This window comes from Halyomorpha halys, unplaced genomic scaffold, assembly GCF_000696795.3.
Source record: "Halyomorpha halys isolate HHAL.00 unplaced genomic scaffold, Hhal_1.1 Scaffold885.1, whole genome shotgun sequence".
In the NCBI taxonomy this organism is placed as follows: Eukaryota; Metazoa; Arthropoda; class Insecta; order Hemiptera; family Pentatomidae; genus Halyomorpha; species Halyomorpha halys.
In genome coordinates, this window is record NW_027104929.1 from 6,297 (window position 1) to 19,203 (window position 12,907).

Here is a 12,907-nt window from a genome sequence, read left to right on the forward strand (position 1 = left end):
TTTGACCTGGGCAGAATAGCCTGAATGAAGTTTTAGAGTTTTTAAATTATATGTTTGCAAAGTGATATTGAGTAGATGGCCGGATTGGCTGAAACATTGGACGAATAAAAGAAATAAAGTTTTGAGACTATAATTGGATAGTATTTGAGTTATTTATTAAACAATTTATTTTATTTAAACAGTGAAAAAATAATTTTATTCTAGGAAAAAAGTTTCCAAAAAATAAATACATAGTTCACAATATGATTAATTATCCGGAAAATATTTACAAAGTTGTATTTAAGTTGATATTACAACTTATAGTAGTAATTAAAATTTGTACTATACAAATTGTTCACATTGACACAGAGATTTGATTATGTAGCAGATGAAGGAATAGATGGGATTTAAAGGAAAGAATGGATGAGAATTGGTGAATAGAGATGGGGGAGACAATTCCAGAAAGAGATTGCAAGACAAAGGATTTGCACCAGAAAGTGGTTCTATGAGATGGCATATATAAACTAATTGGTAGGGATCGAGTATTTAATGAATATATGGATGAACATAGACTGAAGAGATCAAGGATGTAGGTAGGTTTTTTGGTTTTAAAAACATATAATAGGGAAACAGTAAGGAGATATTGCCTTTGGAAAGTAGGATAAGTAACTTCTAATTAGTCAACCAAAAAGAGACATGAGAGCACCAGGGATGCCCGAAGATAAATGTTATTAAGTGATTCATGAGTCCCTTCAATCGTATCTCTAGTGCAGAAGATAGACCAAGCAACTGTAATCAAAGGTAGGAAAATGATACGAGTATATTAGGAGTTGATGGGTATTCTGAGGAATATAATCACAAAATCTTAGAATTGTTTAAGTATAGTTGATCCCACCAACCATAATCTTTATAATAATTATTACATAATAGATAATAAAAACTGAACTATTTCTTACTTCCTCCTTTGTTCACGAGGTAATTTCATATCATTCTGCATACGCACATTAACTAGATCAGCAGGAGTGCCAAGAATACCACCAGCTGCACCTGCCATACCAGCAACTAGCACTGTTTTTGCAAACGGGACCGCTTCTCCATGAACTGAAAGATGCTCTTTACCAATCTATAAATATAATAACACTCTTAGCATCTTTAAGTATACACAATACATATTACATTTACAAAATTAGATTTAATATAAAAATATGTTTTGTGTCATATAAAAATTTAGTATGCCTAGTTTTTATTACCATCTGTTTTTTTTATTTCAATACTAGCAGACCTGGAAACACTTCACAATTACTAGATTTAGGAATGTAGATAGATTAATTAAATACAATTAGAAGTTTGATATAAATTAATATATTAGTTATTTACTGGAAGATTATTGATTGACTGTGTGTATAGATGAATGGAATTTGGTCCGTGTGCGGTAAAAAAAAAACTCAAATAGTAGATAATTATACTATTTTATTGACCCAACATTTACCTCACGTTGCAGGGCTTCGTCAGATATCATCAAAAGATACAAACACTTTAGTTACAAAAAGGAAAAAAAAAGAAAAAACATAAGTGTAAAGTAACAGGGGTATAAAATGAAAAGTAAGATATAATAAGAAAAATTAAAGGTAGTAAATACTAAATGAAAAGGGTAATAGTAACAGATATATAAGAGAAGAAATATTAAAGAAAGTACAAATAAAGAGATGAAAAAAGAAAAAAAAAATACAAATCAAATGATGAGACAGAATGCATGCCTGTTTTGACGGCAGTCAAAAACCAAAGTGACAGTTGGTATTGGGAGGAATGGGGATGGCAGTATTGCCACAATAACGAAAATAATTTGTAAAGTAAACATAGTAATTTCATTTACTTCATTCATTCATTTCATTTACTATTTACAACCTTTAATTTTTCTTACTATATCTTACTTTTCATTTTATACCCCTGTTATTTTACACTTATGTTTTTTCTTTTTTTTCCTTTTTGTAACTAAAGTGTTTGTATCTTTTTAGCCCTGACGAAGCCCTGCAACGTGGGACGAAACGTTGGCTCAATAAAATAGTATAATTATCTACTATTTGAGTTTTTTTTTACCACACCCGGACCATATTCCATTCATTAGTTATTTACACATTGGATTAATGTTTCAATCAATTGCTTATTATATCTATTTAGGTTAGGTAAATAACATTATATAATAAAAATATCAAAAAATTAATTAATATCAATAATATAAAGAAAATATTATTTCGATGATAAAAGAAAATGTTTATGTTTTATATGTTAAAAGTTATGATTTATTCCATTAGTTTGTATTAAAAATTATTTATGATTTATAAATAATTTCTTTAAAATATAGGGTTATTAGATGTATCGATCAGCATTTATATGCATTACTCACAGACCCAGCAATGCTTTGCAATTGCTTGACTTAGAAATGTATACAGATTAATTGAATATAATGGGAAGTTTGATATAAATTAATATATTTAGTTATTTAAACATTGGATTAATGATTGAATCAATTGCTTATTATATCTATTTAGGTTAGGTTAGGTAAATAACATTATATTATAAAAATATATTGTAAAAAAATCGAATTAAATTCAACATGACTCAACCAATCTACACCAAACTTAGGAGTGGTGTTGGGCTCTATATACTGCGCCAAAGGACATAAAACAGATCTAATTAAACAAGTTAGGACCAAAGATACAAAAAATAAAAGGTTTTCTGTATTTGAAACCCATATTTTTCCTTAAATTAAGGAATTAAGGCATTAAATCTAAATGGTGGTAATTTAGGTTAAAAGAACAATTTTCGAATGGTTCTATTAATGTAGAAATTAGAAATAAAATGCGGAGGACTGATGAACAATGGTCACTGGAAGAAAAATAAATTCTACAAATAAACTAAGGTGAAAAATGTTTAATTTTTAATTTATTTGAAGAATGGTATTTAAAGGTATCAGATGCTGCAATAAATGAATATAATTTGCTTTCTTATAAAACTCAATTTTTTTTTTTCAAAATCCCTATTATGTTTTTATAATTTTCTGTGAATATAATATTGTTTAATAGAATCAGTAATTTTTTTTTCTTATTATTTGGAAAGAGACAAATCGATTGCTATATAATAATTGTGAATTAACGTATATTTTTGGAGCTACTCACCAAAATGTTTGATTTAGTTAATAGCTTTTTTTTTTTTTTTGTTTTTTTACAGATAAAATTGGAATAGCCAACAACCTTCCCAGGAAAATCCTGAACATTCAGCAAAAAGTCCTATTACAATTGGTTGAACACTATGTCAGCTCATAAAGTACGAACAAAACAACGATTATTATATATTACATAAAATATTTTCTTAGTTCATATTAATCCATTTTTTATTAATACTAACAACAAAGATGATTTATTATTTTAAATTAAAAAAATCAAAGATACTGTATAAGATTTTTTTTTGTTGCTATTTAAGCCCTTCTAAACTATTTTAATGAGGATAATACCAAGCTGATAGTTAAGACAACATGATAGTTTATTTTATTTTAAAATTTTTTAAATTTTATAGATGTTAATTAAAACAATTAAATAATTCTAAATTTCAATACATGGTATAATAAAATGTTATATTAACCTTGTAATCTAATGATTATACCAAGTAATAATTATGATGATTATATTTATAAAAAAAATTATAAGGTTAGAGTAATATTTAGATAACATTAGGAAGCAGCACTGAAATGAAAAAGATAAATGATATCATAGATAAACAATATAATATTACTGATTAATGGAATTCTTTACCTCATAAATTCCAAATCTCGCAGTGGAATAAGTCATTTGTCGAAGTAATGATGCAGAAATACCATTGTAGAAGGAAAAGAAACCGTCATTTTTTATCATGTTACTAACTAAACGGAAGAGACTGACTTTATTTTCTTGTTGCGTCTGTAATTGTACCTGCGGGAAGAAATATGAAATTATAACCATGAATCGTATAAAATAAAAGCAAATACATCAATGAAATTTTTGTGGAGCAGATAATATATTATGTATTAAGAATCTAAAATAATAAACAATCAAAACAAATTGCAGGAATTATTAGGAGATAATTTTTCTGTAAACTTAATAAATATTTTCCAACATTGGAGATGTAGAATTACAAAACCCGGCCAACTAGATCTTTAAACAATGATTTTGTAACTATATCATTATAAAGAAAATAATTTCTTTAAAAACAAATTTGATCCTTTTTTCTCAACTTTATTCTTTTCAAAACCTTCCAACGTTTCGTTCCAACCTTCCAACCCTTAGGTCATTTTCAAGGATACCTTTACTTTGTTGTCATTTTCTCTTTTAAAAGAAGAGCCTTTCCGGCTAATTGCCTTTGTCCCATCTATAACTTCTTCTATATAACTCTTTCTTAGATTTAAAACTTGTATTAACACCACTTCTTTTCTTTCTTTCATTTACATTTGCAAACTTTAAACAGAACCTACCTTCTGAGGAACTTTAAACAGAACCTACCTTTTAAGGAAGGTAAGTTCTTTTTAAAGTTTGCAGATGTAAATGAAAGAAAGAAGAGAAATGGTTAATACAAGTTTTAAATTTAAGAAAGAGTTATATAGAAGAAGTTATAGATGGGACAAAGGCAATTAGCCGGCATTTTAAAGAATTTTAAAAGAGAAAATTACAACAAAGTAAAGGTATCCTTGAAAATGACCTGAGGGTCGAAATGTTGGAAGGTTTTGAAAAGCATAAAGTTGAGAAAAAAGGATCAAATTTGTTTTTAAATAAACTAAACCACTATCAAACAAGAATATATTAATAAAAATTAATCGAAAATAATTTCTTCAAAACAGTAAAATAATACATAATTAAACTGTTTTTAGAAGAAATTCTTCAACCTTGTGATAATTTAGTAACAAAATTGTGGTTAATTAAAAAAAAAAAATTGACTTGACTGGTTTTGTGATTTAAAAAAAAAACACTTTTTAAAAAAAAAAACCATAATAATAAATTCCATCATATATTCCCGCTTGAATAAAATAACTATCTTGTTTAAATAACGCCATTTTATTTTTCATTTACGAACTATACCTATGAGGAGTTACTTATTTAGGATGTAGCATGTTGCATAAAAAATACTTTAATACATAGAACAAATTATTTGTATTGGTAAAATAGTGTTTGAAGCATCATTGTAATGTTACAAAATAAACAATTTGTTTAATGTATTGAAAAGATTTTAATAAAATTTTATTTTTATTATTAATTGAACCTTTTCTTTGATAGTATAATTAATTCCATAAAATCATTCTTAATATTTTTATTAATGATTTAATAAAGATTCAGCATTGTGTCTCTTTAACCAGTTTCTTGTAATCCTGAAAAAAACTTAAGCGATCATTGAATAAATGGTTGCGAGGAAAACGAAAATTCATTGTAATATTTGTATATTTCTGCAAAACTTTAGCAAAAGAACAAGATAAGAATTTTCAAACATAAAATAATATTAAACGCACGTTTCTGACAGCTGTTGAAGTTAGTCATTTTGTCAACCGAAAGGTTTAATTATTGATAAGTTTAAAATAAATGTGTCATAAAAAACATTTAGTATAAAAAATTTGTGGGAGAAAAAGTTTGGTAAAAGAAAAAAGAAGTTTTAAAGGCACTTGAAAACTAAAAATAAGTAATATAAATATTGATGTACATAAGGAATCAATTGATCAACAAATAAACTGATTATTAAAGCAAAAATAAAAGGTAGAATTTGACATTAATAATCAAAAATATTTACATAAACTTGGCTCAAATAAATTTAATTTTATCCAAATTAAGTCTGAAAACACTCTTTATCTCCTTAAAAGTCCACCGTTTGAGGATAGTTAGGATGTCCTTGACGAAGGACAATCTTAAATACAAATTTACGGCTCACATCAATAATTTAAAATCTTTTTGTTGGCTATTTTGCCCAGGTCATCAATTTCAATCAAATTATACCGTAGTGATAAGAAAGTGATAACAGTGTTGAGTTGATCTGTAATTAAAAGTTTTAAAATTTAAAGTAAATTTGTATTTAAGATTGTCCTTGAGGATGGGCGAATTGTTGGAATTTTAAAGAAATAAAGTTTTTTGAGATTTAACTTGGATACAATTTAATTTATTTAAACAATAAAAACCAGTCAACAAGGATACAAGAAAATGAAGAGATTATATATAAATTAACATAAGCTTTTACAAAACTGGAAAATAAAAATAACATAACTACCATATATACATAAATAATTTAAGAAATATACAAACCTTAATTAAATCTAATGGGTGAGTGAAACAAGCCGCTCCAGCGGATGCCATACCTCCAAAGTACCATTTCGGCATCCGTTTCTCCCCCATGATCCCTAAGAAATAAACAATTTATCTTAAAAACACTATTAAGGAATATCCACTATAATGAGTCAGGTATTGTAAGGAAGGAAGGCATATGTCACAAATGAGATTCCATAGATGAAATATTGAGTGGAAGGGGTCAATCTTATGATGACAAAGCACTTTCTCATGTCATGACCACTTTCAATGACATTTCTCAATGTTCTCCATATACTATAGTTATTTTTTAAAGTACTTTAAACTAATAATGGAATTTAAGTGGTTGAATTTACAACTCAATACTTTACAACCGGTATAAACTGTATATACTGATAAGAATGAAATTGTAAAATTTAGCATGATAATTTACCTGTCAGATTTCTGGACGGAAAATAATTAGATACATTTCCACCGCCTGCCTTTCAAGGACTCCTTTTGCGAAACAGCCATATAACCTACATTCAGGCGTTTCGCCAGGACACGAACCACTCTCTTATCAGTGCGCGTGAGTGATAAGAACCCAATGACATCTTACCAAATGGCTGACCGGTTACTTAGGATATTCGATTGTACATATAAAAGTAACCGGTTACTAATATTTTTTTCGCGGCAAATAAACGAATAAAAATGAAATTTAATTTGTTTTGAATAATTTATTTCGATTCTTATGAAACACAAACGTCTAATCATATAATTAATTTAATTTTTATTACAAATATTGCGTTTATAGCAGTGTTGGGCAAATAGCAATGGCAATTTCAATACTCTGGTTTTAAATTACAAACATAAAATCACATAGTTACAAGTAATTGTTATTGATAATTTTAACTATTCCGTAAACAGCTATGACTGTAATTTTGGTTCGAAATAACAATTATAGTTGAGCCAAAGTGATTATAATTACTAATTAAACTTTTATGTATTTGTAATCAATTTTTGCACCGCGTCGATTAATAGGTCATTATCAAGTAGTTGATAATTCAAATAAAATTGGAAGTTTAATTACTTCCTATTTTAATAAAAATTACTGCAAATTTTCTTATTTATTAATATTATTATTAAAGAGATTAAAATAAGAATGATTGATATAATTAGAATCTATATTATATTATTCATATTTTGTTAGTGTAGAATACTATTACATTTTGATTTTGCGTTAAAATATTATTTATCTACTTAAAATAAATAAAAATGGTAAAAATAAATGAAAGATCACTGCTAGATCAATTCTTCATTAACGACTGTTTGACCGTTACTTCTTCCATTCATTTCCACTTTATTACTATTACTTCATTTCCACTTAAGTTGTTTTCAATCAGTTAGTGGATAATTATGCATTCATTGTTTACTACGCTCATTAAAAAGAATTATTTCATGCTTTTCAAGAATTCATTAGCGTTCCGTACAAATGGAATAAATTTCCATTTAAAACTAGTCAATCTTTAACGTTTATCTTCCAACAAATGTGATTTAAGGATATCAAGATAAATTAAATTTATTAATATAAATTAGAATATTACCATAAATTAGATCCTAAAATTAAATGCAAAATAAAGAAATATAAATTAATTAATATTTTACAATTGTTAAAATTTTTATTCTTGAGCTCTTCCCCCCTGCAAAAAAAATTAAAATGACATAAAAACCGGTAATTCATAACTTTTAAACAATATCGATTTTCTCGGATTAAAAAAAAAAAAAAAAAAGACAAAACAAGCTTTCGTACAATGAAGTTAATCAAATACAAAAATTATTGTGCAAAGAAATTGTGCTATTCCTGAAAAACTGAATAACCAGTAATAAAACAAGACTGATTAAAATTGATTTTATTTCAACACAGTATTGGAAGGATGCTGAGCATTTAGTTTTATTCTAGGTCGAGAGAAAAAAAAAAAAATTTAGATGAACTTGGAAGGTCTTAAACCAAAAGACTGATTTATCATTCAGAAAAAAGTGAAAACGGGGAAAAATTGTATAGCGTTGTAAAATAAAAATAGAAATGTTTTTGGTTAGATTTGTAGTAGAATATAGACTTTATGAAAAATTGTAAGATTAGACACGAAAATAAAATAAAATAAAATTATTATAATATATAATATAATGAAGCGATTTGATTTAGGAAAAATAAAATATGTCCATTCGCACATATTTCAGCCATTTATGAAGATATAGGAAAATTATAAAGTATTTTTGAGTCTACCACAAAATCTTAAATAAAAAAAAAATTTTAAAACAAAAATAAAGGAACATATAAATTATAAATATTATCCACTGAATGGGTTGATTTGGTTTTGTCGAGTTTTAGCCCCTAGATACCTGCGAGGTAAGCTCTGAAAACGTTTATTTAGTTTTTTTAAAAGACACATAAATTCAGAAATTTTTTTTTCCAAGATATTTTGTAAAGTAAAGAAGTTTAAAAAAAATTATTGTATATGACAAAGTCTATATCTGCTTTTTGAATATTTTATAATGAAACATATACATAATGTAGATAACCTTTTACATATGTAGTGATATTTATAACTTATTTTCAGAATAAAATACATTTTATCAATAATTGTATTTACTTATTTCGACATTACATAATCATTTGGTTATTGAGTAATATTTCATGGAAATGATTCGCACAAGGTAACTAGTACACCTATCTACTATTAGTAAATGAGAAAAGTATTGATACGTTATTTGATATAAGTAAAATACTAACAATAAAAAATGTATATAGTTGAAATATTATCATTTGTTTGCGTATGTATACAACAGTGAACTGTAAAATAATGACTAGTTTATTATAAAGTGATTGTTAGATAAACAGGACACTTGTTAAGGATACTGGATGTGAGCAGTTCAAGCATAAATCAGAATCTACGTATAAACCATATAGTTCGAAAGAGAAAAATTTGAATAAAAAAACAATCAAAATGTACAATAATATTGTATATTGTGGACTATTCACTTTGTGTTCCTTTCTATGAGGTAAATTTTAGAAAATTACATAAAATAAAATAAACTATCTGGTGAAGTAAATCAATAAGTAAATTTAAGTAGACCTCTTGCTCTATGTTATTTCTATATTATTTTTTTTTTAATTTTTACACTTTTTTGACTATAATTACAAGTATTTTATGTTATATGAGAGATGTCATAAATAATTTATATCTCGTATATATTTTTAGATTGAATGAATGAGTTAAAAATAATTTAAATTTGATACATTTAATTAAAATGATTTTATAACATATTTTATCCAAGGTTAAATTTTCGAAAAATATATAAGAAATAGAAGAAAAATATATAATAAAAGTGGAAAATTTACTATAATATATAGAAGGCTGGTGTTGAGTGATACTGGGACTGCTGAGCGCATCACTGCTTCTAGATTGGAAAGGGACAACCCAAGGACAATTAAAACTCGTTAAGCAAGCAAGTTAGATAACCGGTACCTCTCGATAGGCCATTGTCACCGTGGAGCGACTGTTTTTTGAATTTGGGTTTTCGAAAAACAAAAAATGGCTGAACTTCGAAAATATATATCTATATCGTTCCAGAAGAGAGGTACATTTGAATATAAAATGGTAGGGAAAAAATCTGGTTCGGTGCGGGAAAAAAAAATCACACAACTTTCTCTAACTACTATACTTCGAGTTGAAATTAATTTTAATTCGTTTCAGAACCAATATTTCAATAAAGTGGCCTTGCTTTACCGTACTAATTTTCCAAATAAGCCTTCAGCTGACACATTAACTTCCAATTTCGAAAGTATTCAGAAAAGTACTTTTAGTAATATTTATGACTTATTAAAATAAAAATGGGCAATTGGTGTTCTGGCAATGGTCAGATTCTCCACTCAAGTTGAGTGTTTGCGGCTTTAGCGCACTTGCTCAGCCTCCACTGGCTCATTACCAGTGATCTCTTGAACTCTCCTCTACCTCTCACACGTGGGGGATAGAGTGGGCTCAGGGATCCTCAGGTCGATTCTGTAAATATTGTATATACTATTTTATCATTATGTTATTTTATTTATTTATTTTTCATACAGATAGTTTGATTATGTTCATATTGTCTATTATTTTGTTTGTATATATTTTAAGAGAGTTTTTATTTTTTTTTATTTTATTTATTTTTTTATTATTTTATTTTATAAATAAATCTATCAAAACATAAAGTAATATTTCTTGTTTTAAAAGTAAAATTTTTGTTTCGCAAAGGTATACAAGAAATATAAAAAGTTCACTGGAATTTAAATTCGGCTCTTAACTATTTATTCAATACTAAATTATTATAAAATTAATATTGGAAATAAATAATTTTATGGAGTCGACTGAAAGGTTCAAATATATGTTAAGTATAATTAAAAATATAACTATTTAGTAACTATTAATTAATTAACTTATATTGGATAATTGCCTTCAGCGATTATCCTGGCATCCCGACTAAATCTTGAGACAGTACATAGCATACTATACATTAGTATTTTAATATTTATTGTATATTAATTTTAACATAGTTTGTTGATTTTTTTTATTTTAATGCTTCCATTAAAAAAATCATGAAAGAGAGAAAAGGAAAAAGGGAAAACGAGAAAACAGAAAAAAAAGATAAAATAACTAAAGTGATGAAACGAAGAAAAAAATCATATTCTAGTGTTATATATTACTAGTGTTTATAATTATTATTATATACTTGTCTAGGTTTATTTATCGTAAGATTAAAAATATTAAAATAAGTATGCTGTGTTACTAGCAACCCAATGAACTTGGGCTTTGGACTTTGTATTTTTAATAAAGTTTTTCCCTCTCTATTTTATGTGTGGTTATTATTGTTTTCTTTACTCGTTTTAGTAAAGTTTTTTTTTTAATTCTTAATTGACATTGTTCATTTATTTTTACTCGATTTAAGTGTTTGTATTTTTGTTCAGCCCTGATGGAATCCTGCAACGTGAGGCGAAACGTTGTCTCCTAAAATAAATAGCATTATGACTTTTTCAGTTTTTCTTAGACCGCACCCATCTTCCTTTTATTAGATATTTTATTTATTTGTTTTCGTTATCCCTCATGACTTTATATGCTAAATATTATTTTTACTAAAATATTTGAGTTTCCAAAGGCATATAGTACGTCTATATTACTATTATTTTTTTCGTAAATTTTAAATTTTTCAAACTGAAAAAAATATTTGACAACTAATAACAACGTGAGATGGTAAATTATTTCAAACGAACAAAATTAAAGTTACTTTAGAGTATGATTTTTTAGAACTTTGTCACTACAGCCATACCAGACCATATTAATGAGGGTAAGACTTAAATGATATTAAAGCTCATTTAATTATTCGCTAATTTACTGAGTTTAATCAAAATAGTTTAAGAAATTCGAGAATCGTCGTTCGAGAAAATCCTAAAATGATTAGAATCGATTATATAAAGTGGCAAGACCACTTGATCGATTTTTACAAAAAAAAGTTGCCGTATCATCCCAAGCATATACAGCTCTTCGAAATACAAAATTTTACTTTCGTACGAATTTTTATTTATTAGGCTAGGTTGTTTCCATACATATAACGTTTTGGGAGTTTTAGTAATTTGATCTCTAGGTGAATGTGTTTTTCTGAAAAACAAAATGTGTTTTCAAAATTTTCCACGATCACAGTACTACCAAAGGAAACAGACGAAAACGCCTCGAACGGAGAGCTGTTGGCAATAAATATTATTTTATAAATATTAATACCCAAATGCTTCAAATAAAATTCAAAGCAATGATTGTTCGAAATCGATAATTTATTGTCCTATTCTCTTCGAAAATAATTAGTAAAAAGAGCCCAAGAGGAGAAAAAGGCAGTTATTTCTTCTGATCACATTACTGAAAACTATGAATAATTACTAGTTAAAATTGATGAGTCCGCCAAGGATAAGTAGGGGAATAAAAAATGGCGGCTGTTTCATAATGTTAAAAAAATTAATTTTTTATTCGGAGCTCCATATCTTTAAAACTACCAGCTACAATAGAAAAGTTAACAGAAAATCATTTAAAGTAAATTAAATTTTCTAAAATACGAGCCCTAATAGAGCTATATATATACGTTAAATATTTCCCGAGATACAGCTTTTTGAGAAACAACATATCAACAGAAATTAGTGATTTTATTTTGAGAAAACTATATTCCTAAAACCATTCGACGTACAAATGTTTATTAGCACTCAAATTAAAGCTAATTTAATGTACCATAATGTAGTTTATGATGTTTATCTTGGTAGGATTAGCAGTTTTTAATGATATTTGCTCAAATCTATTGATGTATAGTAGTTTGGACAAAATTTCATGTTCAACAATTATATTCCTATGATAAAATCATAAAAACTACAACCCTTACGAAGATACTTCATCATCATAAACTGCTTTATAGTAACTTAAACCACCATTATTTTAAATGCTGACAAAGATATATTTTTCAAAAAATCATAAATTTTATGTGAACAACTATAAATTAACGAGGAGAAGATGGTTGGGGGTGCGGTCAATGAAAAACACAAATAAGTACGATTAACTTATTTTAAT

General features: G+C 26.6%; 1 protein-coding gene across 5 annotated transcripts in view; it reads right to left on the minus strand.

Moving 5' to 3' along the window:
- The window catches only part of LOC106686826 (mitochondrial dicarboxylate carrier), a gene marked incomplete at its 3' end in the record, with an annotated part of 83,158 nt that overhangs the window by 1,058 nt on the left and 69,193 nt on the right, over nt 1–12,907 (minus strand). For 3 of the 5 annotated variants that reach the window (XM_067046151.1, XM_067046156.1, XM_067046162.1), the window contains 3 exon segments: nt 936–1,102; nt 3,789–3,944; nt 6,291–6,385. In XM_067046151.1, coding sequence (XP_066902252.1) covers nt 936–1,102; nt 3,789–3,944; nt 6,291–6,385 — 418 coding nt within the window. 5 annotated transcript variants of the gene reach the window in all.